General features: G+C 42.1%; 4 protein-coding genes and 9 non-coding genes across 27 annotated transcripts in view; 2 read left to right on the plus strand and 11 right to left on the minus strand.

Moving 5' to 3' along the window:
- Positions 1-3,489, minus strand: part of LOC124058133 (multiple C2 and transmembrane domain-containing protein 1-like) — a 146,738-nt gene extending 143,249 nt beyond the window's left edge. For 9 of the 14 annotated variants that reach the window (XM_046387065.1, XM_046387064.1, XM_046387057.1 and 6 more), the window contains exon 1: positions 1,041-1,201. The gene's annotated coding sequence lies outside the window, so the exon portion shown is untranslated. Of the gene's footprint in view, positions 1-972; positions 1,203-3,385 lie in introns of those variants that run through there. The other 5 variants (XM_046387052.1, XM_046387053.1, XM_046387051.1 and 2 more) reach the window with 3 other exon arrangements.
- On the minus strand, positions 211-283 carry trnaf-gaa. The gene has a single exon. It is a non-coding gene; the product is annotated as a tRNA-Phe (tRNA).
- trnai-aau lies at positions 706-779 on the minus strand. The gene has a single exon. It is a non-coding gene; the product is annotated as a tRNA-Ile (tRNA).
- trnaf-gaa lies at positions 1,676-1,748 on the minus strand. The gene has a single exon. It is a non-coding gene; the product is annotated as a tRNA-Phe (tRNA).
- trnai-aau lies at positions 2,266-2,339 on the minus strand. Its single transcript has one exon. It is a non-coding gene; the product is annotated as a tRNA-Ile (tRNA).
- A 1,513-nt stretch (positions 3,490-5,002) lies between the features above and the next one.
- On the minus strand, positions 5,003-5,076 carry trnai-aau. The gene has a single exon. It is a non-coding gene; the product is annotated as a tRNA-Ile (tRNA).
- Positions 5,077-5,427: 351 nt separating this feature from the next.
- On the minus strand, positions 5,428-5,501 carry trnai-aau. Its single transcript has one exon. It is a non-coding gene; the product is annotated as a tRNA-Ile (tRNA).
- Positions 5,502-5,779: 278 nt separating this feature from the next.
- Positions 5,780-5,852, minus strand: trnaf-gaa. Its single transcript has one exon. It is a non-coding gene; the product is annotated as a tRNA-Phe (tRNA).
- A 188-nt stretch (positions 5,853-6,040) lies between these two features.
- LOC124058140 lies at positions 6,041-8,593 on the plus strand. Its single transcript, XM_046387078.1, has 2 exons — positions 6,041-6,402; positions 6,997-8,593. Exon 2 carries the CDS (start codon positions 7,051-7,053, stop codon positions 7,732-7,734), a length of 684 nt encoding a protein of 227 aa, XP_046243034.1. The 5' UTR covers positions 6,041-6,402; positions 6,997-7,050; the 3' UTR covers positions 7,735-8,593.
- Positions 6,228-6,301, minus strand: trnai-aau. The gene has a single exon. It is a non-coding gene; the product is annotated as a tRNA-Ile (tRNA).
- A 14-nt stretch (positions 8,594-8,607) lies between the features above and the next one.
- Positions 8,608-8,681, minus strand: trnai-aau. The gene has a single exon. It is a non-coding gene; the product is annotated as a tRNA-Ile (tRNA).
- Positions 8,682-8,715: 34 nt separating this feature from the next.
- LOC124058139 lies at positions 8,716-11,042 on the plus strand. Its single transcript, XM_046387077.1, has 2 exons — positions 8,716-8,812; positions 9,281-11,042. The coding sequence occupies exon 2, from the start codon at positions 9,319-9,321 to the stop codon at positions 10,012-10,014; it is 696 nt and encodes a 231-aa protein (XP_046243033.1). The 5' UTR covers positions 8,716-8,812; positions 9,281-9,318; the 3' UTR covers positions 10,015-11,042.
- ttc37 (tetratricopeptide repeat domain 37) lies at positions 10,884-25,248 on the minus strand. Of its 2 annotated transcripts, none has more exons than XM_046387076.1 (41): positions 25,092-25,248; positions 24,625-24,729; positions 24,337-24,480; positions 24,000-24,091; positions 23,754-23,829; positions 23,513-23,659; positions 23,048-23,146; positions 22,783-22,891; positions 22,488-22,628; positions 22,281-22,379; positions 22,007-22,131; positions 21,777-21,863; positions 21,419-21,522; positions 21,144-21,270; positions 20,728-20,907; positions 20,408-20,532; positions 20,047-20,297; positions 19,830-19,932; positions 19,535-19,717; positions 19,171-19,318; positions 19,006-19,084; positions 18,677-18,738; positions 18,527-18,583; positions 18,335-18,403; positions 17,913-17,987; positions 17,527-17,668; positions 17,313-17,406; positions 17,082-17,159; positions 16,868-16,992; positions 16,662-16,785; positions 16,170-16,394; positions 15,454-15,526; positions 15,252-15,305; positions 14,926-15,037; positions 14,606-14,734; positions 14,399-14,523; positions 14,068-14,232; positions 12,936-13,088; positions 12,179-12,309; positions 11,451-11,580; positions 10,884-11,244 (listed from the first exon to the last, which is right to left on the minus strand). In XM_046387076.1, the coding sequence occupies exons 2-41, from the start codon at positions 24,712-24,714 to the stop codon at positions 11,164-11,166; spliced, it is 4,713 nt and encodes a 1,570-aa protein (XP_046243032.1). In that variant the 5' UTR covers positions 24,715-24,729; positions 25,092-25,248; the 3' UTR covers positions 10,884-11,163. The 2 variants fall into 2 exon arrangements, with proteins under 2 accessions (XP_046243032.1, XP_046243031.1); XM_046387075.1 differs by having other exon boundaries at positions 17,527-17,671.
- Positions 25,249-25,518: the final 270 nt, after the last annotated feature.

A 25,518-nucleotide genomic window follows, 5' to 3' on the forward strand; every position in this document is an offset into this window, starting at 1 on the left:
TTATAATATGCATTAAACATTATTAGATTTGACAGTTACTATTAAAATTTGCAAGTTTTCACGAGGATATATCCTGAAATCTAATTTAGATTAAATAAGGAATTATTATGATGAATGATTCTGCCACCAGGGGGCGCTGTAACCTAATGTACTTTGTTATCTGCCAAAGTATAAATTGGTACGTTGTTCGAAGTGATCAGAAAATACGTCTGCCGAAACCCGGGATTGAACCAGGGACCTTCAGATCTTCAGTCTGACGCTCTCCCAACTGAGCTATTTCGGCAGGAAAAGTCACTTTTATGTGCCTATCACTTTCCAGTGTAAAACATAAGTGCGGAAAAAATATCGAAGCATTATTGTTTTAATTTAAAGCGAAATCGAAAACATGTGGCAGGCGAACCGAAAGTCTTCGCCACACCCAGGAGACTAACTGCTGGGCTTTCTTACGTATTCGCACGAGAGACCAACAGCAGAACTTAAATATAGAGAATATCGGACTTAAATCCGCCAGGTGACCATGGGCGTGTCTGAACAACTGTTCACTAACAAGTTTCCAGTATCAGTTTAAAGGCAGATGATACAGGTTGTTCACAGTCCAGCATTACGGGAAAGGTCATGGCAGGGCGGTGGCGGATCTCGACAACGGGAACCGCTAACTGCCTTTGCCCTCGTGTGGCATATGTTACCTTAAGGCAAAAACGGACGTGGCCCGTACGGGGATCGAACCCGCGACCTTGGCGTTATTAGCACCACGCTCTAACCAACTGAGCTAACCGGCCATAGGAAGACACGGAAAGTGACGTCATCAAAGGTAACCGTAAACTGTGTGCCACAGCTCAGGATGCGGACAGATGTTGCCAGCCGAACCACTACCATAGGAAGCTCCTCTTGTGACGCCATCAAAACCGCAACCGTGAACTGTGAGGGAAGGGACATTGAGATAGTGAACTGAATAAATAACTGGGTGTTCACCTCAACAATAAACTGGACTGGACAGACACCTCCACTGCACCATACAGGAAAGGCCAGAGCAGACCTACCCGCTGAGGAGACTCGGGTCCGGTACTCCAAAAGACCTCTTTTGACTGGTGGCCTGGGCCCTATTCTATGGAGTGTCCTGCTGGGGCAGCAGCATCCCTGGTGCAGACGGGACCGGGTGAACCCATAAAGAGCAGCTATCCTCTTTGCTGGTGAACGAGTCTCACTTCATGCATTAGAATCTGATGGCACTTAAGTGACAGGCTGCTTCACCTCAAGAGTATATGATGAAACACTATTACATGTCCTTCCTTCCTGCTGCTGTGAGACTGTGCAACCAGCACTGCTCCCGCCAGACACCGTGCAATACACCGCTAACTGAACAATAAATCACAGTGCAATAATCCCCCATCTAACATGTGCAACAGAATGAAACTGCAGTACTGTGAATAGTCTTGTAATATGGTAATAAGTATCTAGTGTGTTTTAGATTTCCTTTTTTAACCTTTGTATATTTCTTTTGAATGATATCTTTGTGCCTGTGCTGCTGTGACAATGTAAATTTGCCCTCCGTGGGACTAATAAAGGATGAATATGAATGTGTTTAACGATTGTGGCACCAGGGGGCGCCATAACTAAGTGTACATAGTTCTCTTAATTGGCAATACGCTGTTCGTGGCGAAACAGAAAAAAGTTCTGCCGAAACCCGGGATTGAACCAGGGACCTTCAGATCTTCAGTCTGACGCTCTCCCAACTGAGCTATTTCGGCTTCAAAAACATATTTTAAGCGCTTATCGGTTTCCAGAGTAAATTACGTATCTGAAAAAGTAAGTAGTGCTGTGGTTCGCGGCATCTTCAAGAAGAAATCGAACCGGAATTGTTCTCCACACTTAGGAGACTACCTGCTCGGTCTACACCGGTTTACATTCGCCAGGTGGTCCGGACAACCAGATTGAATGGTAACATTGATCCTCAAATATTTTATACTCTGCACTTTTCTCCTTTCTTGGTCGGGAATACTGCATGTGCAATGTCTGTAAAAACAAGAATTTCCCTCCAGGGATAAATAAAGGAATTCTGATTCTGATTCTGATTCTGAACTGATGGGCGTGTCTGAACAACTGTTCACAAGTTCTCAATATCAATTTAAAGGCAGTTGTTATAGGTTGTTTACAGTGCAGCTTTATTGCAGAGGGTACAGCAGAGCGGTGCTCATTAGTGCTCATGGATCTTGCAGGGGAACCGCTAACTGTCATTGGCATGTGACTTTACAGCAAAAAGGGACGTGGCCCGTACGGGGATCGAACCCGCGACCTTGGCGTTATTAGCACCACGCTCTAACCAACTGAGCTAACCGGCCACAGGAAACGAGCAACGTGACGTCATCAAATGTGAAACCGCAAACTGCGGCACTTCTAGAATGAACAACCATAATTATTCTTGATTGTGCAGAAGTAAGAAAGTCATCAAACTAAACCTAAATAAATCCCTTTGCAAACTATAGAGGCAAGTCAAGGCAGTTTGGTGAAAAAAAGTAAGCAAATAGTTCACTTTCACTAAAACATCACCCAATCTACTTGCGTGTATGTGTGTATGTGTGTGTGTGTGTGTGTGTGTGTGTGTGTGTGTGTGTGTGTGTGTGTGTGTGTGTGTTTGAGCGAGAGAGAGACATGAACGAAAGAAGCGCTTGTTAAAGCCAGACTGATAACCTGGTGTCTATGATTGGTGCTGATGATGATTCACACCCTGTAACAACCAGACGGTGTCGATAACCACTGAGGGCGCACAATCAGACTCTCTGCACTGTAATCGTTCGCTCACATTGTCCTCGTCGAGGCAAAAGTTTCATTGATTTGAAGAACTTGAAATTTCGATTTTGATATTTGAAAATTACAGAATGGTACTCAAATTAAAAAAAAGATAACTGATAGTATAACTAAATAACTAATACCGATAGCTTGCTGCAATATTCGCGGCTCGTCCCTCCCCTCCATGCTGACCGGGACCTGAACACGATCCTGTCCGAGCTATCACAACCACAGCGCGTTAAATTACCTGCCCTCCATTTCCACTGTATTTCATCTCACACAGGTATACATTCGTCTCCTACGTGCATATGTGTTCCTTAGGCAAACATTCATTTTCTTCTTACATACATGCTACGTAAGCCCATATTTCTCTCACTTTTTTTGTTTCAGTTTTGTTTGTTTATTCGGAGCGGGCCTGTGGACCCTGCTCGTCAAAGGGCGGGGGTGGGGAGCGGGCTAGGCCGGCGGAGCACGGATCGGGCCTGGGAACCGTGAAACTCTTGAATCTTCAGGGCAACAAACAGAGCAGCACAATCTGGCCGGAGTGCGGCACAAACACCTACCCTCCACCAAGCTGTCTCAAAACAACAGTATTTACCTCACATATAGTGCTCTCCCACAGCATTTTTCCAGCGATGACGCCCAGAAGCGAGCTGGGGAAGGAGCCGCGTCTTGCACCGGCACAGCACACCTGCAGCGGCCAGACAGTCGGTTTAAATAGCCCGCCTTGAAAAAAGGGTGCGTTTGTTACAGCCACCAGCCAGAAGAGGATCTCCTGTGGAACTCTAGCTAACAAATTGTCTACCTGAACCAGCTTGCAGGTTGAAAAAGCTTGCAATTTGTACCCCATTTGTGTTTAGCCTATTTAGGCTTTTTCTAACCATAAGATTATGGGTCGTCTACAACCGCATTAGAAACTGACAGTCTGACCGTGTAACATATAAGTTTAATATAAACACACTGCCTCTCTCGGAAAACAATGGTATGATGCTTTGGTATGATGCTTCAGTCCAGGCTAAAATAACTCTGCAACTATTTGATGGATTGCCGTAAACCTTTGCACAGATGTCGTAAGTGCCCAGGAAATAAAGCCTAATGACTGTGGTGATCTAGTTACACACTGTGACCCAGGTGTGTTTGTGCTACTTAGCAAATGTTAGCATGCTAACATGGTAAAGGTGTGCTCATGGCAAACATACTAAACCGCATGCTGTCAGTATTTATGTGAAAGCAAACTGCTGCCTCACAGAACAGCTAGTATGGCTGTAGACTCTTGGCCTTCTTTAAGTATTCTTGTGCATTTTTAGAACTTCATTAGATGAAGTTAAAGGTATGAAAATGCTGTAGAGGTTTGACAGAGGGGTGGGCTGAAGGGCTGTCTTGGTCATGTGAAACAAACATCCCCAGCTGGAACCAGGAAGACTTCAATTACACAATCAGCAAACCACCAGACCTAAAGGATATTCCACACAAATATCAGCAGGAGCAACAGGAGTGTGATGCAAAAAAGCAGAAAAACATTGTAAGTGAGAAGGTTTAAGAGAAACCAGTAATTCAGTCATGAATGAGAGGACTTTTGTCATGCAATCCTCAAGTAAAGTAAAGTGAAAGTGTTGCATTGTCTTAATTATATTTAAAACAATTTTTAAAAAACTAAATAAAGCTAACATTAAAGTGTTGCAGCCTCTGACATCACTTGAGGTAATTTATCAGCTGTCCCTCTCCTTTCCTTTATAATACTTGTTTCACATAGGCTACACAGCAGCATCGCAGCAGACATGATTTCTGTGTTTACTTAATGAGATTCTGAAAACCACATGCCCCTTAAAGTTAGTTCTGTATTACTGAATTTTCCCATGAAAAAAAAAAACTTTTCAGGATGTCTTACTGGAGGTACATATGATAAGAAGGATCACTAAAAGCATAGTGCCATTGTAAAAATAACATTTAAAAAATGGCATTTATGTGAAAATACTAATAAAAGACTAAAACTAAATCATAAACTAAACTAAATCATATTTCATTCCTGCCCTCTCATACACATATATTCTCCTTTCTTATATTTCTCCCTTATTTACTTTTGTATATTTTAAGTGAAAAGTATCTTTATTTTTAATGCCTGTGCTGATGTGACAATATGAATTAAGGATTATCTTCAGTATGAACTTGTCGTGCCACCAGGGAGCGCTACAACACAGTAAAAGCAAAGCTGTCATGGCCCGTACGGGGATCGAACCCGCGACCTTGGCGTTATTAGCACCACGCTCTAACCAACTGAGCTAACCGGCCACAGGTAATAGTAAACATGACGTCATCAAAGGTGTAACTGAAACCCATCCACCACAGATCAGTACTCAGGGACCAGACAGGTGTTTCTTGCCTTCCAGCATGCCTCCTGACAGTGATAGCAAAATAAAAAAGGCCTGCGCAACAGATGAGAGTCACTCATTCAAAAACCAGGTGGGTTTAGAAGTTGACTCAACAGCATGATGCTCTGTCAAAACCCTTGATTTTGCTGAAATTGATAGAGTTCGATTTTATTCTTGGTTATGGTACAGACAGAATGCACATCCTGTGGCAGCTAACCACGATGAAAACGCAGGGAATTTGTGTTGACCCCCCATGAAGTAAAAGCGGACGTGGCCCGTACGGGGATCGAACCCGCGACCTTGGCGTTATTAGCACCACGCTCTAACCAACTGAGCTAACCGGCCATGGCAAAATTAGGTACGTGACGTAATCTCGACTTCAGTTCAGATCTTTTGTAGTTATGGTGAAGACAAGATATTTCTCCATTATTTAAGACCTAACTGTGTGGAGTTGTCTGTACCGGCTTTAAGAAAGCTGACAGACAGCACTGGGGTTTGTCCTGAAATCTGTTTTTGAGTGCCTATTTGTGAATATGAATGATTCTGTCACTAAGGGGCGCTGCAACATCATGCAGGTTGTTTGTCTAAAATTTGGTATTTGTATGTACGCTGCTCGATACAGCTGCCGAAACCCGGGATTGAACCAGGGACCTTCAGATCTTCAGTCTGACGCTCTCCCAACTGAGCTATTTCGGCACAAAGGCCTACAACAAAAAATCTTCAAACCTAAATTGAAAACATGTGATCAGAGCAGGTGAACTGTGATCGTTTGCTACTCCCAGTCCAGGAGCCTGCCTGATCCTTTGGACACCTTTTGGCTTTTGACCATAACTGGCTTAATATTGGACTCACATTCACCAGAAGAACGACTGCAAATAAATAGCAACGTTGCTCCGCAATTAGAGGACGTGTGTAAGTAAGGTACCAATTTTCCTGTACCCTCAAGTTATTATTGCAGATGTCACAGCAAATGGGCTGTGGAAATGAAGTAAACGTCATGGAAATTTCAGCGCAACTGTAAACTTTCATGGACAGTGTGTAGCACATGTCACCGTACCGCAAAACGATGTGTGGCCCGTACGGGGATCGAACCCGCGACCTTGGCGTTATTAGCACCACGCTCTAACCAACTGAGCTAACCGGCCTCAGGTGTCGGAAGCCATGACGTCATCACAACTGCAAGCGAAACTTACTGAACAGAAAGTAGAAGCTTCCGGACTGACAGGGTGATAGCTCCTCTGTGACTGTAAGTTTTGATATTTTGCTATAAAAAGGGAATTGTATTTTACCATATTTATTTATTTGCCATAAGAACTTCAATAATAACAATATAACCAACAAAGTAGGAGTCTTAAAGCATGATAATGTTGAATGGAAGTGCTTAGGCTAACACAGACTGATCGTGTGTTTTATGTAAAGCGTTTTATTTGATTTATTATACAGGTAATTGTCAAGGTCAGTTGTTCACAAACTGTGGGTAGAGCCTTCCTGCAGGAAGTCGTGTGAAAGATGTGACGGACATTCCTGGAAAACATTCCTGTGTGTGTGTGTGTGTATTTATCGTACATGGTTGTTCAGTATGTTGTCCTTTTACTGCACACTGTGTGTGTTTGTTTGGGTGTATGTGTATGGGTGTGTGCGTGTGTGTGTGTAATTATTGTCACTGTCTTACCTACATGTTTAGTTTTTAACTGCACATTGGAGACTGGTCAAACGAAATGTCAATTTTCTGTGCTAACCCCTGTTACATAGATTTTTGACAATAAAGTACACAGTGCATATGAAGACAATTATAAATAGGATTTCTGAAATCTGCCATTTCTGTATTCATTTCTCACAGCTGTAGATCTGAGGTGAAACAACATCGTCTGTCAAGTCACATTCCTAAATCAGGATGTCAGTGCAGTTCTCTGGCTGGGAGGTGGTCGATGACGGTGCTTCTTTTCCTGGTGTGGAGCTGGGGCCCTCCCAAAAACCCCAAAAACGAGGCGTCTACACCATGTACCATGGGACCAGTGTTTCCAGCGCACGGCTCATCATTGCCAACGGTTTTACGCAGTCATCACGCGGCATGCTGGGAAGAGGTGTTTATGTCAGTCGTGATAAGAAGAAGGCGGCTCATTATCCACTGAATAGTCAGATTACAGACCGTGTGGTCCTTGAGTTACGTGTGCGTCCTGGCCGCGTCAAGCGTATTGACAAGGACAACCACCCTATGCAACTCAGCTGGCACACAAATGGCTACGACACTGCATGGGTGCCCCCCAATTGTGGCATGACAGCCGTGCCCAGCGGCCTGGAGGAGGACTGTGTGTTTGACCCCAAAAGAGTGCAGGTGGTAGGCATTGCAAAGGCGCCAAACAACACGATACAGAAAGATCTTGAACAACTTCTGTCTAAAACAGCCAAAAACAAAGGAGGAGGAGGAGGAGGGGGAGGCAATGGTGCTGCAGATGGGTGTTTGCTGTGTAAGAGAAGGACTCAGCAGGGTTCTCCACACATCAAGCAACAGTGCTGGAAGTGTGGGCAAAACATCTGCATTCTCATGACCAAACATTTCTGTCCAGATAAACCATGACCGGCGCTTCAGTGTGATGCTAAGAGGATCCCGGTGATCTTGCTTTGTAAACAAGACTCATAGTCTCAGTTTGTCTTCTTAGATAAAGCAACAACTGTAATGGGTGTAACGTGTTTTTATTACTTGCTGTTGAAAAAGTTTTGGGGTTGGCTGTAAATAAGCTACAAAATTTTATTCATGAATTGAGACCAGTTCGTCATTATCTCACCTGTAATTTGTTATTCCACAAAGTAAAAAGAAAGTTTACAATGTTAATCTGTTATTTCTATAGCACTGCCTTTGTATTATCCAATCAATAAGCATTGATTGATCACAGACAATAAACCTAAAGAGAAATTATTCTCTTTCTGTCTTACTGTGGACATCAGCTATTTTGTGTAAAGTAAATTTAAAGGTCCAGTGGAATTTAAGATAAAATTGGAGTATAATATTCCTAACTGTGTTTTCATTAATTTATATTCACCTGAGAGCAAGAATTGTTGTGTTTTCATTACCTGAGCCTTTTGTATCTGTGGTGGGAGCAGATCCTCTTCAACATAGTCTGCCATGTTTCTACAAGAGCCCAGAATGGACAAACTAAACACTGGCTCTTATGAAGGCCTTTTTGCGTTTTTTATCTGCCACCATAGTGATACCAGGGTGATACGAGGGGTGTTCAGTTGGTTGCAATCTGCAATCATAGTTTGATTTATAATTTTAATTGTAAAGGCACACTGCCTGTGTCTAGGCAGCTATCTCTAAGTAGTATCAATTGGGAAGGGAAAATGTCGTACATTTTTAAAAGATTTGATGTGCCATTTTCATTGACAGCTTCTGCAACTCGTGAAAATATCAGTAATATTAATACCGTAAGTTGGACCAAAAACGAATCTGTGGCCCGTACGGGGATCGAACCCGCGACCTTGGCGTTATTAGCACCACGCTCTAACCAACTGAGCTAACCGGCCATGTTTACCTCGCTGAAAAGTTATCTTAATGAATGTACTCGACAATGAAAGTTAACAGGAATGCATTTAAATCTCCTGAATAGAAAGTGAAACTTACTGAGATTACATAAATTGAGGCTTTCTCGCTGACGGTAAGGTTTCTTCAAAGCTTAATCTTTCAACTAACACATAAGTATATTGTAGAATCTGGTCTTGGCTTGAGCAAATCGTAAACGCTGTTTTTAAAGGTGATATATAAACGAAGGTATCATACTATTATATACCCAAATCTGTTACCCGCCAGATGTGTGTCGATCGAGGGTCAACTACATGAAAGCCATTTGACAGGTGATGTTTTAGACCGGCCTGTGTATTTTCTGTTAATAACACAGCTAAAAAAGTAACCGTGTTGTGTCTAAATTTCGAGGCAACTTCAAATAGCTATTAAAATGAAGTTTGGGGAAAATGTTTAGAATTCTATATATATATATATAATCCATCGACGAACTGAAGCTACAATCAATTCATTTCTGAAAAATAAATAAAAGAGAAAAAAGACCGTCCGGGGTCTTTCTTTCTTTCTTTCTTTTCTACCCGTAACAATTTTTGTATTCCCACAGAGTTGCTGGTTTGAACAGCTTGGCCCTGTTAAAGCAGGATGTCCCTGTCATTCTTTGGTTGGGAGGTGGCCTATGATGATGACTCTCCTCGTGTGGAGCTGGGGTCAGCTCAGGAGCCCAAAGACCGCGGGGTCTACACCATGTACCACGGCACCAGCGTGGCCAACGCACGGCTCATCATCGCCAACGGCTTTCGACAGTCATCAGGTGGCATGCTGGGAAAAGGCGTGTACATGAGCCGTGACAAGAAGAAGGCACAACGTTACCCATTACACAGTAACGACTCAGACCGTGTGGTCCTTGAGTTGAGTGTGCGCGTTGGCCGTGTCAAGCGTATCGATATAGACAACCATCCCATGCAATACACCTGGAGCACACAGGGCTACGACACTGCATGGGTGCCCCCCAATTGTGGCATGAAAGCCGTGCCCAGCGGCCTAGAGGAGGACTGTGTGTTTGACCCCAAAAGAGTGCAGGTGGTTGGCCTTGCTATGGCACCAAACGCCGTTCTGGCAGAGCTTCAACAGCTCGTAGCTAACAGTCTAAGAAACCCCAGCACAGGTGGTGTTGGTGCAGCATGGCGTGGTGGTGGTGGTGCTGCTGCTGCAGACGTGTGCTCACTGTGCAAGAGAAGGACCCAGCAGGGTTCCCCACACGTCACACAACCATGCTGGGGCTGTGGGCACAACATCTGCACACTCATGACCAAACACGTGTGTCCAGCTGGCTTCTGAGAGGGTGAGAAGACCTGGAGAGTGAAACAGATGGAAGAATGATGGGGAATCCAAGACCATCACCTAAGGAGACCATCGAGCCTCCTTAGGTGATGGAGGGCAAAATCGTTTACTAGTAAAAATTCTCAGCTCAGGGTGTAAATCAAGCATTCATGCTATCAAAAATAAATAATTGACTCAATAATGAATTGACATGCAATTAAAGGTGACAAAAATAATGTTAAAAATAAATGCATCCATTAATTGGTTCATAATGTGTTCTAATTTGCTTTGGCCTCTTTTTCTACCATAGTATGATTTCCTCCTTAATTTACTTTCCCATTAGTTTATTTGTTTTAAATTATACTTATTTATTTGTGCAAATGAGGGGGCAGTAATTCAGAGTGTCAGCTTTTCACCTATCGGTTCACTGATATCACAGACTGACTTAGCTAACACAGATCAGAATAAACATAACACTCAAAAAGACAGCCCCCATATTCACATGAGGAAGCAGAAATGCATTAAAAAATAAAGAACATCAGGAAATGAATTACTGAAGTGAAATACAAAGGGAAAATAATACAGAAATAAATATATAAATAAATAAGTACAAATAAAACATAAATTACTGAAAAGAAAAACTGAATGGGAAAGTAAATAAATCAGGGAGTTAATAAAGTGGTAAAAAGAGAAGCAAATTAAAACTAATACATCAATTTATGTTACTTTTATGAACTGATTCCTGAATTTATTTTTAATATTGTTTGTGTAGGTACTGACATCAATACATTCGAGTCATTTGGATGGAAACGATTCAGGCTTATTCTAATAATATATATTTCATCTGAGATGAGTTTTGATTATTTGCAATCACGATTGAAACAATATTTATATATTGAGCAAAATCTGTTTATTTCAGCCAGAATGACATTGGTTATTTTATACATTTTGAAATAATATGATGACATATATGATACCTGAACACTGCCTAGTGTAAAACCAAAGAATAACGTAAACCCAATAAATGTCACATTTATGCTGTGAGAGCCACGATGTCCAGTTCGATATGATTTCATATTTAGCTGAATGACTTATGCCTATGACTAAGACCTGTGGATAAACCTGTGAAGCTGCATGATTTCATAGTGATGAAGCTGTAGACAAAATTCATGATGAAGAAGAGGCAAGCAGTGAATGAAACTTCAGCAGTCTTTCATCTCCATTCTTTTTGGCATGTTGCAAAAGGACCTGCAGAAAAGACGAGAAAATATGTTCACTATCATCACTGTGGTAAAAGTAAGAAACAAGCTTTAGTTTGACTGTGTCTCCCACAGGAGCCACAGGTGGAAATGAGTATATATAAATGCCATTTAAAATGAATGAATAGATAAATACGTCACAGCAAAATAATTCAAACTAATGCCAGTGCAAGTATCAGGTAGCCATGTGCTCACATTAACTAGCTCTTCGTCGTTTTTAGCCAGCAAATGTCTGAGCAGGTACCAGCTGGCCACCTGCACTACCGTCACTGGGAAGTCTTGAGGGGGGGCGTCTACCAGCCTCTCCAACAAACGCCTCGTTTCCCTGCAGAAGACACAAAGACACACACACACACACACACAGAGAAATGGGCATATGTATAACACGAGCCTTCTTCTCCATTTAATTGTCTGGATGCCTTATGAATCCCTAACCATTCTCTTGTTTCCATTCTGTGTGATAAAATGAAACTTGACATGAAAGGGCCTTTGATACAGATTGCACGCTTGGCACAGAGGAGTTCCTGCAGCATCAGTCAAGGAAAATAGCTAGTTCATAATTGGCATTTTGCTCTCCTCAGCTCTCTGATGAATGCAGCATTCTAATTAGGAGTCCTGGCAGGCCTGCGAGCTGGTGGCAGAAGACTGTTATCTCAGGACAGCAAAACTTTGCTTTGTAAATTGCTTTGCAGTTCCAATAGCACCGACATCTTGAGAAGACAGATGGAGACATAAATCTGAAGTTTCTGGAATTTTTATGATTCATTTTGTCACTTTAGATAATACATAACACTTATACACCAATGGGACAAAATCATTTGCGTGCCAAAAGCTATGCAAAACAGCCCACACGCCTATAACATGCGTGTGTATTTGCATACTTCCTGCTGCAGTGGAAACAAAACACGCTGAGAAGCACTAACCTGGCAGCCATCTTGGTCGCATACTGGAGCAGGGCCTGGAAAAGGAAAGCCACAGGGGATGAACCCAGCTTCAAGACCTCAGTGGTGGCTTCTAGTATCAGGTTTGTCCAGTCGTTTCCTGGGACACCCGCCTAAGAGGTCAGACAACATTGGGTAAAGAACAAAAGCAGCAACGAGAAGCCTACATAAAATGAAGTTTTACACGTCTATTAAACATGTAATGTAATTCTTTTAACTGCACTGTTTGTTCATGACACCTGCCTCCTGCTCTGTGTCGGGAACTGCTTTCAGAGGAGCAGTGGCTGTAATCAAAATTAGATGATGAAAAGCAGCTGTGGGATTTGCTGTTCTGTGAGCCGTGGACTAAAAAAAAAACAGATATCCCCTCTGGTTACATCACAAAGGCAGCAGCTTGTTTGTATTTCCACTTGGCCTTGGCTTCTGATCCTACAGTTCTGTTGGATATTCACAGATCTTTCATCTCCTCTGCCTTGTTTCTGCCCACATGACAGGGATATACTCAGCCTTGTGTGTATAGTAATATGCAAATCTTCCTCTCATTATTCTGATGAGTCTCTATTATTAAAACGCTACTCCTGAGGCAAAGAAAAACAGTGCAATCCTGCACTGTGATGCTTTTAACCTCTAGTTTGCAATACTATAAAGATTGTAATATGTAGATGGTTGCTCTTTGATAGCTGCACTTTATCACCCAACAATTAGGATGATTTACGTTGTATCCAATGCAGAAACTCACCATACAGGGTCCGAGGGCCAGCAGGGCTAGTCGGAGGAGGCTTGATACCTGGCTGCTGTGCATGCCGAGCTGCAAGGCCAGCTGAAGGCTCTGCCTGTAAGCCATGACTGCCTGGACCAGCAGACCCTGGCTGCGATACACCTCAGCCAGCCACTGAAAGGAGGAGAGCCGGAGTGTGATTGAAAGATAAAGGACGAGTGGGAGCAGAGGTGAGAATTAGGTATTTACAGAGGGACAGGTGGGAGAGGAAATATGAGAGGCAAAGGAACAGGAGCACAGAAGAGACTCTTGGAGGCGATGCGAGATAAAGTTTAGAAGGAGGAAGGAGATAAAAATACTATGATACCAGTCTACCTCTGATAATCAGAGAGATAATCCACTGCCTTTTGCTTAAAGTTTCAGCAAATATAAGACTAATTGTACAAAAATGTGAGTATCTTCAGCTACAAATATATAGAGTGACTTCTAAATGGATATGTTATAATAATATAATAACAGTCAAGTAAAATTCTACTTTATTACTTGCAGCAACAATCTCTAAAGTTAATGAAATAATTTCATATGCAAATAAAAGGACTAACAGAAACAGTATGGATGATTATTCTCTGTCACTGCATAAAAACATTGAGTGCATGTTGTTTCAGTAGTTTGTACAGCGTGTGGTACTGCTACACATTTTAACTTCACATTTATACTGTAACTTTTGTGGTCATTCAAGGCCTCTTTGCTGCTTTGCTCCACCTGGTAGCAGCCACTTGATGTTAAATGTAGCAATGTGACACCTCAAGCAAGGCACAGAAATCATATTCATGCGACCAGTGCCTGAGTGAAAACAAAACAAAACAGCTTTTGACTTGAGGGAAAAAACTCATCTTATCATTTCATGACCTTCTCTTTTAAACAAGTGACCCATGTTGAGAATATAAATATTTTCAACCCTAATTATGGAGGAGAGTTTATATGAGGTGCTTAATTTTGTTTTAAACGTGTGCATGAACGGTGTGGCATAGTATTGGTTAAAATGCTGTACCATTAAACAACTGGTGCTTGAAATTAAAACAGCTCATCAGTAATTTCCTGCGATATGAAACACTGGCGAGGTATCTTACTCTCTGATAAAGTGTCCACTTACGTGCCACGCCCCAACGTTGGCGGGGTTCACCATCACCGTGTTGTTAAGCTGCTCCAGCACAGCGTCCGGGAGGACAGTATCACCACTGGCAAGAAGGAGGCGCTGACACTGCACCTGTCTGAGTGACAGCAGCACGGCTGGGTGTTCTGGAGAAACATTCAGCACCTGGGACGAGGCAGAGCACGAGGAACACAACAGTGCAAATAAGAGACCACATGAGAGAATTTGTTTTAATTCATCTGTGTTGATTTCTGTTGAAACAACCTTATCCCCTTCTACAAAAACAGTAAATCTGAGAACAATACTGAGATTGTGTGTGTTCTTATCTCACCTGTGAGCAGAGAGCTTCAGCCTGATCCAGTTGTCCCCCCAGCATGAGACCAGTCACTGCCTGTTGTAACACCCAGCCTTCCAGACTCTGGGCCAGAGGGCGCTCTATCTCCTCCACAATACGCACTGAGTCACAGACAGTCATCGGTCACACAGTCAAACACAACATGGTAAACACCATAAAACACACATGGACAAAAGCACACACCTTTCTCAGAAACCACTGACATGAGGACCTGCTCCAGACCTTGTCGGCCCGGAGCAGAACCCGAAAGATAACAGGAGGTGTTTTCTGTGTGACAGGCAGCCATTAGTCCCGCCCATGTTGCTGGATCATCTGAAAGTAGAAAGAGACATGGAGATCACATGTTTCACATTTATTCGTGTTATTTGGAAGGTGGCTTCACATTTAGGGAAAGTGAAAGACAAAGAGGCCGTTCTGTAACACCAAGCTGTATATACTGGGGACACCGCGATCTAAAAAGGGTTCTCACAGTAAACAATACACAGTAAACAATGTATTTGTACCAGGACAGAGCAGCACAGCTCTCTGCATCGTCTTCAGTGCATTCCTGTGTTGGTCTTCTCCTGAATGCCTCCCGCTGGCCAGTTGGTTCACTCCACTGTACAACAACGCCCTCTGCAGGCACACCAGATAGATCACATGCAAACACTGTGGCATTTTGAAGGCTGACATTATTTTTTGTGTAAAACAGATCAAATGCTGGAGAGTTCAGAAAAAATAAGAAAATTTAAAATTGACTTTAATTTATAATGGCATGGAAGTTAAAGAAAAAAGAGCAAACACAACAGATAAAGCCACAAAGCCAATTTAAACACAGTCACTGTTTTACCTTTCCTTGGGTCATACTGGAGAGACAGGCGACATGACCAGCCATCGCTCCACCCTGGAATACACAGCAGACAAAAGCATGAACTCTTTCACTATTAAAGTCCAGCAGTACTTGAGCAGAAAAGCATGAGGCTGCTCGGTTAAATGTGTGTGAGTATCATAGAGTCCCTGGCTTTTTTACTTGAGATGTGCGTGCAGCTTACATTTGCCTTCCTGGGGTAGTACTGTGGTACCAGTCTGGACAGCAGCGCCCACAGAGATGGGTTTCCAGGATTGCTGTAAATAAAACACACAAAACTATTCTGTAGAATTTATACATTATATATCGGCTTCTCCCATTAAAATATTCTATTAATTATTATGGACGCACTATCTTGCACCAGTCGATAATTCTTCAAGGTGTTTATTCATAGGTGTGTAGGTTCAAATTAACAAGGACTGCATCAGAACAAAGTACCTTTGTAATTTTTATTGTTAAAAAGTTTCAAAGGAGGCAGAAGATTCACATTGATGCATTTACTGCACTTAGAAAACTGAAAAAAGTGCAACAATGCAGATACCTGAATATTTATTTTTGTCACCTGTCATTGAGATTGTCATAGAACGTGTCGTCAGCCAGTTAATTTTTCAACTGTAGACCTAATTTGATACGCCTCCACAAATCTGCACACCCTGTACAGTAACAGAAAAATTTCTATCCAAAACTGTACCAAAGACGCATACAATTATACACACTGCAAAAAAACATACATCCTACTATCTCTATTATTTTGTGCAATCCCGTAAAAGAGACGACTCAGTAATCTGGGATTGAATGTCAAAAAAGCTGTCTGACCACACTGATGTCAGCTGATCTTTTTCACAGTGACATGAGGTAACATCAGTAGGATACTCTCAGAAATTCAAACGAGCAGCTTACCTGTGTACAGCTCTGGAAGCCTCTCTTTGCACCGCACTGTACTTGCCCTGCAGGGCCAGCAAGGCGCAGGTGAGAAGACACCGCTGCTCCACAACATTCCCAGAGGCTGAACCTTGCTTCAGCAGCTCAGTCAATGCAGCAGACGCTAATGTAGCATCGCCGTGGACCAATCCGAGGGCGCATAAACACAGCAGAGACTCTGAAATCGGCTCCTTTAACATTGAGCTGCAGAGACAGAAAGCACACACACTTCACCAGCCCCTGATCGATACAGAAATTCAAAACATTTATTAACATTATAGCCTGAAAATATCAGCAGGAATCATAGCTTGAACACATCTCATTTCCCAATTCTCAAAAGCATTACCGTGTAAATAATAAAAGTTTTAAAATTAATTGGATTATGCATCTTTACATGTCAAATCTTAACAAGTTTATTTTTATACTGGCATTCATGAACTAAAGATGTAGACTGTAACACTGTGGACTCACCATTTAAACAGCAGAGTCTTGGCTGAGTCCAGGTTACCCTGCAGGTGCTGAAGCAGAGCCAGAGCTGTTAAGATGTAGGCCTTCTCTTTCTCACTGGAAGCCACAGCCAAGGCACGTTCGTAGGCTGCAGCATACATAAAATCGCTTATTCACAGTCACCGTGATAAACACGTATACAGTCTCCCAGTCTGAGTCCCAGGCCTTACCGTTAATGCTCTCTGTGATTAGTCCAGCCCTGCAGTAGGCCAGAGCCAGCCCAGACAGGTCGCTGAGCTCCTGCAGTGGAGTGGAGTTATAAACACGCACCGCCTCCTCCCACTGGCCTGACGTGCTATAGAAGACAACAGGGGACATACAAAGAATGAGGTCTGGACTTTGTTAAGCAGAGTCAAAGATGGTAGTGAGACGGCAGGTTGTTACCACAAAGCACGGCCATAGCTGCCCAAGGCAAAAGCCAGCTCTTCTGTTGTGGACATGGACTGCAGCAGTTCAACAGCTCTGAGAAAAAGAATAGAAAAAGATTAACTGTAAAAATAAATAAATAAAAATCTAAAAAACTCCATCTAGATGAAATGTATGTGAAACATCTTTTTTTCCCCTCATTCTTTTGTAGTACACCGTAGAGTCAGATAATGTAACTCAGACAGACACCTTCTGTAAGCCTGCAAGGCCTGCCTCTTCAGTTGCAGATGCTCATTCAGGTAGCCAAGCATGATGAATGCATCAGGGTCAGACTGGATCCTCTCTGAGAATGATGCAGAGCAGACTTCATGTCACGCAACATCCATCTCTGACGCATGACCCACATACGAACAAAGGATCTGTGGATACTGAATGCACAGTGACACACAAAGAGATGCTGTACCTGTGTACTTGGTGAGTGCCACCTGAGCTGCCGAGATGGCGTTCATCTGGACTATGTTGTAGCGGTACAGTTCAGAGTCCCTGTTGCTCTTATCCAGCAGGGTGGAACACACCCAGTAGGCGTAACCTTTCACTCCCTCCATCTGCTGGGGCAAAGATGAGTGGTAGAGAGAAGTAGATGACGAGCAAGATAAAGCTGAGAAAGGCAAGACATATACATCCTCTCTTTCATTGTGATATCATCCGTGATTACTTTATAGTAGTGACAAAAGATTTAGAGCTGAACATGTAACAGGGAGACAGAGAAAGAGGAAGCAAAGATGTTATTAGTCAGCTAAGTTGTGGGTGTTAAAGCAGCAATTCAAGTGGTTTGGGCAGGTCACGCACATGTGTGCTGAGTTCAGTGGTGTGCCTGAAAAGATCCATGGTGTCATAGCTTCCTACTCTCTCCGCAATCAGTGCCTGGTAGGAGGACAAAGGGACAGAACTATTAATTAGACAGACAAAGGCAAACTGGGGCATTCTATAAGTCTTATGAACACTGATATGCAAATTAGTTTATTCAAACCTCACACTGAATATTTCAAGTCTGTATTGATAAACAGAATCCAATTACAATAAATTGTAGCCAAGATTGATGTCAGGTTGCACCACCATTTTTCTACAGTAGCCCAGAAGGGCCAAACCCCAAACACTGGCTCTAGAGTTTTTCACAGCCACGGAAAAGAGTTGTTCAGTTTCACCCACAACGCCTAGATGTCACTAAATCTTACACACTGGACCCTTAGCCCTTTGTCTCGTCTTTGTACCTGTCCGATCCAGCAGTTGACATAAAGTGGCTCCAGGGACTGGGCAATCTTGAAGGCCTTGTGTGCAAGCTAAGAAAACAAGAGCAGACGTAAGCAAAGAAAATATCAGCCTATGAGAACTATTTACTAAACTGTGCTTCTTATCCAAGTGATGATAAAACACAACAAACACAAAGAAACTTGATCACACACCTCTATATTGTCCTTCTTTAAATACAGGGTCCCAAGGTTAGTCCAAGCAACAACATTCTGTAATGAAACATTAAGAAATCACGTAAGAACCAGTTTCAGAATATTTAGTGATAATACCATCGATCACCTGAACTAATGTTCAGTACATACATTTGATTCCACTTGTATGGACTTGATGAAGCAATGCTGAGCCAGAGCAAAGTTCTCAAGACCTGATGTGACAGAAAGAAAATGAGGAGATAATTAATTCAAAGTAGTTGTTGTTGTAATAAGGTACATATAAACTGGCATCATAACTTAAAAAACAAAAATATTTCATCCAAAAATAAACTGTTTTATTGACAACTCAAAGGATACACTCTGTACTGTACTTAAAGCACAGTTTTAGTTTTTTGGCCCGATGAAATGTTGATGGGTCAAGTATATATTAACAACCAATCAATCAGTCCCCCAAATAGACCTGTACAGTATATTATTACCTTTGCTCATGGAAACCACTCCCAAGCCATTCCAGTAGCTGTGGTTCCCACTCTCCATCATAATAGCTTTTTTCAAACACTGAAATGAGGAAAATCTTTTTTAAAAAGTCCACCTCTGGGATAAAACAATAAAGAACTGTTGTCATGCAGGATGCTGTGAATTACCTGCTGGGCCTTCTCTAGGAGCAGAGATAACGAGTTCAGCTCTCCCTCTGCAGGGCAGGACAGCCTGGCCTGGTGGTAGTAATTGAGTCCCAGGTCGTACCAAAGGCTTGGGACCTCAGACATCAGTTTCAAAGCACGGGCATAACACCTGTCGACAAAAACTTCTACTTAATGTTGAGTTTTAGGATTTTTAGTAGACGAGAGCAGAGACTCAACCCCACGGTAATACAGAAACTATTTGGCCATTAAAGCTATTCATTGTCGACATTTTTGTTGCACTGTACTAAATGTATGACTTGACGGAGAGGTGGTGGTATAGGCAGATTGGAAAATATGTACTGTACATGCCTGTTTGTGCTCATACCTCTCACCGACTTTGAGTGTCTGGACCTGGTTCAGTGTGTTGCTCTGGGTGTTGGGGTCTGAACCAGCCAATGGGGCAGGCACTAAAACCTGCGCTCTGTTTGGTGACACCATACTGACTGCGGTGCAAGCATCTCCCAGCAGCTTCCACAAACAGGACAGGTCTGGACGCAGCTCCACAGCTCTGATGGAGGCAAAAATGTGGAAAAGACAGATCAACAGAACTGGAGAAACAGTCTGTGACACTGTGAGGTAATGAATCAAAGACAAAGCAGCAAACAGTGTTGAGCTATTACCTGAAGAGGTTCTGTATGGCTTGCTGAATGAGGTCAATGGCTCCCCCATCCCTGCAGTCTTCCATTAGACTTTTTGCCAGAGACAGTTGGCACTCTCCAAGACCTGAACAACAGATCATACCAATCTGATTAAAATGTCTAGGTTCACATATATGACTCAGTGAGGGGCAATTAAAAAGCAAAGTGAAGGCTTTGGACACAACGATACAAAACCAACCTTTAAGAGCAGGAACATAGTCCTGCTTTGCTGTGATCTGCAAATACTCTGCAACTGCCTCCTTGAACTTGCCCAGGGTCTGTTTGATAGCAGCAGCCTGGTAGACACTGTAGATGGAGGACGGCTGAAGCTGATGGGCCTTACCAAAGGCTTTCAGAGCTGCTGTGAAGCTCCGGCGGTTTAGGTAGGCCTCACCCAGACATTCCCAACATACCCAGTCCTCGGGGTCTGCTCTCAGAGCTGCCTGCAGACTATAAACAGAAATAACATGATGAGGTTATGCTCTTACAACACCTATGATAATGTAGGAAATGGACCCAACATCTAACACATTTTACTGTCTGAGATGTGAAAGCCTTACTCAGCCGTAGCTTGCTTGTGCTCTCCCACCTTCAGGTAGTAAAGACCTCGTCTCATCCAAGCCCATTTAGCTGAGCCAGGAGTGGCTTTCTCAATCACTGACTGGAGTATTGCTAAGGCAGTGTCCTATATCATTTAGGTAAGAGGGGGGGACAATGAAGGGAAAATACAGGGAAAATAAAAGAAAGACCATAAGGAGGGTTAAGACAAAAGAGAGGCACCCATAAGAAAACACTGTAACAAAACACACCCCAACACCACCCATAAATGGTGTGTGTGTTTTTTAAGAGTGTGTGTCTGTTTGCAAATAAATTCATTTACCATATCGTCAATCTCCATACTGAGATCCACTGAGGCAGCTCCAGATTCTGCATCATTGTTGTCCAACTCAAATGCCTTCTTATAGCAGCCTCGTGCCCTGCTATGATCATTTGCCACCTCTCGGTAATAATGTCCAAGGTAGCGGAATGCAGATCCAGAATGTGGGTCCAACTTTGCAGCCTGGATGGACAAAATGGACAAATTAAGCTTTCAGACTACAAGACCACTCAGCACTGCACTTGACTTCTGGTGATAAAAAAAAAATCATATTGTGACATTTCAAATTTATTTGTCCTTGATTCTAATCTTTAGTAGACTGTACCCTCAATATTTTAGATTTTCAAAGGAATATATAGTAGAACACAATTACCCTTACCTAACAAAAATTCCCAAATGTCAATAATAACTGTACTCACCTTGATCAAATGCGTATGGGCTTTGCTCCGGTCTTTACGGGTCTCGTTTCCCATGTCCCAGTAGAGTTTTCCCAGCAAAAAATAATACTCTCCGCAGTTAGGGCTCTGACTGGTTGCCATCAGGAAACTAACAGAAGAGCAAAAGAGGAAAGTTCAATTAAGAGAACAAAATCTTTTTACACCACACCAATGCATTGCCTGATTTTAACTAGGTTTAACATAATGGGGTGCCCAGATTTAAAACTTAAAAGAAAACAAGAAGAAACAGGTTGTGCCTCTTCTCTGCCAGCTCCTGCTGGCCCTGAGCCAGTTGTGCCAGTCCTCTCAGAACCAATCCCTGGACCTGGTTAGGGTTAGAGGCCACCAGCTCTGATGACACCTTCAGAAGACACAGTTTACTTTGCATCAGTCTTTCTTGTTTCTAATGCAAGAGACAATATTTCAAACATTAAAAAAGACTACAGAAATCGATCTCAATGTGTCATATAGATTATTATTCAGTGTCCAATTCTGAAAGTTGGTCAAACTTACACATTAAATCAATAATTAACTGTAATACTGTTTTTTCTACAGCATCATATAATAAATTTGATACATTCACAGACAAAATTCAGTAGGTGAAAAGTTTTCAACCTTAAGTGCTTGATCAACTTCTCCCTTGTTCAGGTATGCATGTCCTTTCAGGGCTATGAGAACAGGGTCTTGTTCAGCATTTGGGATCTCAAAAAGAAAAGATAAGGAAAAACAGGCATATTTACTTTGACATTACAAAGTATGATACATATACAGCAAAATATCTTCATAACAAACCCATAATAAATAAAACCGTTTAATAAGACAAGAGTATCAGTCAATCATCTTACCTGTGAAAAAGTCTCCAAAGCCTGGTCTGCAACTTTCTCTTCTCCACTCCTTACTAAAGCCTCAAGCTTCAGCCTAAGCAGTTTGACCCTCAGCTCCTTGTCTCCAGAAACACAAACTGCCAGACCTAACACACCCACAAACACACACACACACAGGGTAAGGGGCTGAAGACAGCCGCACTTTGAAGATGGTTGTAAACACCCTGGTATCACTCATAAATTTGTTAAATTTGTCTGATAACTATGGTGACTGTATACAGCAGACTAGACAAACCTTGAGAGCATGATACAGCACCTTCTGAGTATCTGTGCATTTTAAACTGAGCTTCAGCCAGACTGTACCATCCTGTACTGGAGCTCATCTTTTTCAGTCCTAATAAAACAAGAAAGACAAATTTTAAATGGTCATAAAGTGCAGGTCTCAGTATAGAGCGTTCAACATCGAGAACAAAATCCAATCTTTGTTGATGCACAAACTAACCTTGTTCAAGGTCCTTAATGGCATCTTTATACCTCCCTTCTTGCACTGCTTTGGTGCCCAGACCCATGTGACCTAATCCACTGTTAGGGTCCAGATCCAGGAGCCGGGAGAAACAGCTGACTGCATCCTCACTCTGAACACCTTCAAATAAAAGCATGGCTTTTGAAAGTAACATTTATTGCATTTTATTGCACAACACTCTGAGCTTGAGTATCTAATATTAATTAATCAATAAATCAATCATTAAATACATCGTATGATTTTAGACTTAATGAGCAATACAGCAGTATCATACCTGTTTTGAGGTAGTGAGAACACAGGACTTCAAGAGGATAACTTTGCTTGGGGTAGAGGGACAGCATGGACTCACACGCCTCTTTCAGTTTGGCTTCATCATTTGGTAGCTGCAGGAAGGGGAGAGTCACAACGAGTTGCTGATTAAGCGAATATCTTTACAGGTAAAAGTATGAGGTGCTTTGATATTTTTGATCAAATGTCCACATTTTAATGTTCATTGAACATCTGCGGTGGTGACAAAGACATCAATAAAGCACACTTACTTTAGAAAGGCATTTGATGTAGTCAGTTGAGATCTTCTTGTGTTCCTCTCCTGGTACAGGATCAATGAGAACCATGGCTTTCTCAAATGCAGTGATTAACTGATGACCACAAACAAGGAAACAGTTAACAAAGAGCAGGTGACAAAGAGATACAGTACAGCATTAAGAAAAATCTGTACTGCCACCTGCTGGTACGAAGAGCTATTTCCTCTCATGCAGGGACACAATGTATATGCTAGTTGGCCATCAGCTGTGGTCTTTGTGGTGTGTTCAAGTGCACCTTTTTGGCCCAAACACAAGCAATAAAACAGATGGCCTTTGTCACTGCTAGTTATTTGATGTCAGATTTGTGTGTCTGGGGCTTTGGGGCTAGTAGATTGGAGGGCATGGGCTCTTATATGTTGTAAAGAGTTTATACACAAAGAAACACTAAATGTTGCTGTCTACAGTTGGGAAACAACTTACAAGCTGTTGAATTTCATTGTCCTGCACTTCTTCATTAAGGCAGTCTGAGAGGAGTTGGGTCATCTGTTGCCATAGCTGCAGCAACTCTTTCTTGTCCACAGCCTCTTCCTCCTTCAGTTGCAGGAGCAGCAGCCAAACCTTTGCCAACTATTCAACACATACAAATTAATTAAGATGTCTGACAAGAACACAAAACAGTGTCTTTTTTTCCATTAAACACATGTGTCTTTCAATTACATACCTTTAAATATTCTTTGTCAGCCTGATACATATTTGACAGCTTTTTGATCATCTCATAACATTTACTTTTGTCAGAGCTGTTAATGGAGAACATAATGAGTTAAATTAATAAAGCCAAATCAAAGATGTTATTAGTCAAAACTATGATATTTTGCTAAGAAATTGGTGGGCCCAAGCAAATATTATCAAAAATCATCACATTTTCAATGCACTTTTAAAAGACACCTGAGATTTTTCGATACATTACCTTGCATACAGGTCAACAAGCTTCTGATAAACATTCGGTAGCTCAACTTTGAAATCCCACTGATCAGTCTTCTCATAAAGGTTTGCCAGGCCCTACAACACAAGTGCATTCAGTGACACAGTCATTACTGGGCCTGGGGAGAGAAGTACTATAACATGAAACATCCTCGGTACAAATTAACACATTTAAAAGGCTTGTTCTTCTCAATAGTGTGGAAATCAACTGGCTTCATTTCCTTTGAGTAATAACCATTATCAGTAAATGATTTGCTATCAGTAGGAGTCGTTTAAAACTGGGTAGGACCTGCAAGCACTGACAACTACATTTGGTACCTTACCTGCCATGCCAGCAGCTGCTCAGGCTCCAGCTCTACAGCCTTTTTATAAGCTGTCTGTGCCTGGTCTGGCTGCTCGAGTTCACTGGCTGCCAGGCCGATGAAGACCCATGCATTATAATTGTTCTTCTCAAGTTTCAAAACAGCCTTAAACCACAGTGGAAAGCGCAAAATCAGCTGTGCAATATCTTTGTTCAAGTCATACATTTCCTCATTTATTACCCAGACTCCGTGAAAGAGATTCATCTCAACACTTTCCTGTTCTGCGTATCTGAAATTGAAATACTTTACCTTGCAGTGTTTTAGGGCCTCTTTGAACTCTTTGTTCTTTATGGCCTCTCTGGCACTTTTCAGGGCCGTTTTCACCTCTTTACTTGACATTTTGTTGCTATGTCACTGCAACACAGAAAGAGAAACACTGCCATTTTACGAGTGAAAAGTAATCGTTGTCAACCACGTCAACCATATAACGCTAACCAGATGAACTTGCCAAGCGTCTGTACGAATGAATAATGAGCTTATTAACACACTAATTTCACTCACACTGTAAGTATAAATGTCTAATGCCTAACGTTTTCAAGTACTGACGATCTACCTCGTGACTTTACAGTAAACTCTGATAAGTTAAGTTAGCTAGAGTTTGTATTAACTATTAGCAACGATAGCTAGCTAAACGCAATTTAGCATTATTTGTGAGCTCGTCAGAGTCTCTAAATGACTCATTCTAATGTATTTCAGAATGGGAATTTGTTTCAAACCTTAATTGACGTATAAAATGATATTTGTTCTGTGTGTTGCGGTGTCACCCATGTGGGTTTTGTAAATGTGAGCAAAATGTTGGCCAAATCCACTGTTTACGTTGACAACTTGCTCTGTGGCTTCGGCGTGACACGGAAATGAAAGAGAAGAAACCACACCTTCTCTGAATTTCAAAATAAAATTACTGACTGATTGGTTCCCTGGATCAGTGTGAGCAGATAAACGCAAAATCACTACAAAAACCAAAAGTGAACTAAATATTTATTTATTTAATTGGAAAACAACGAACAAATGAACAAACTTTCAGACTCTTACTCCCACGATGCACCACAGAGCGACACAGGAAATCATTCCTGCCTGTCGCCATCAAACTGCTAAACTCAGCACTGTGACAGACACACTTACTTTATATATACAATGTATATA

This window comes from Scatophagus argus, chromosome 4 (assembly GCF_020382885.2).
Source record: "Scatophagus argus isolate fScaArg1 chromosome 4, fScaArg1.pri, whole genome shotgun sequence".
NCBI lineage: Eukaryota > Metazoa > Chordata > Actinopteri > Scatophagidae > Scatophagus > Scatophagus argus.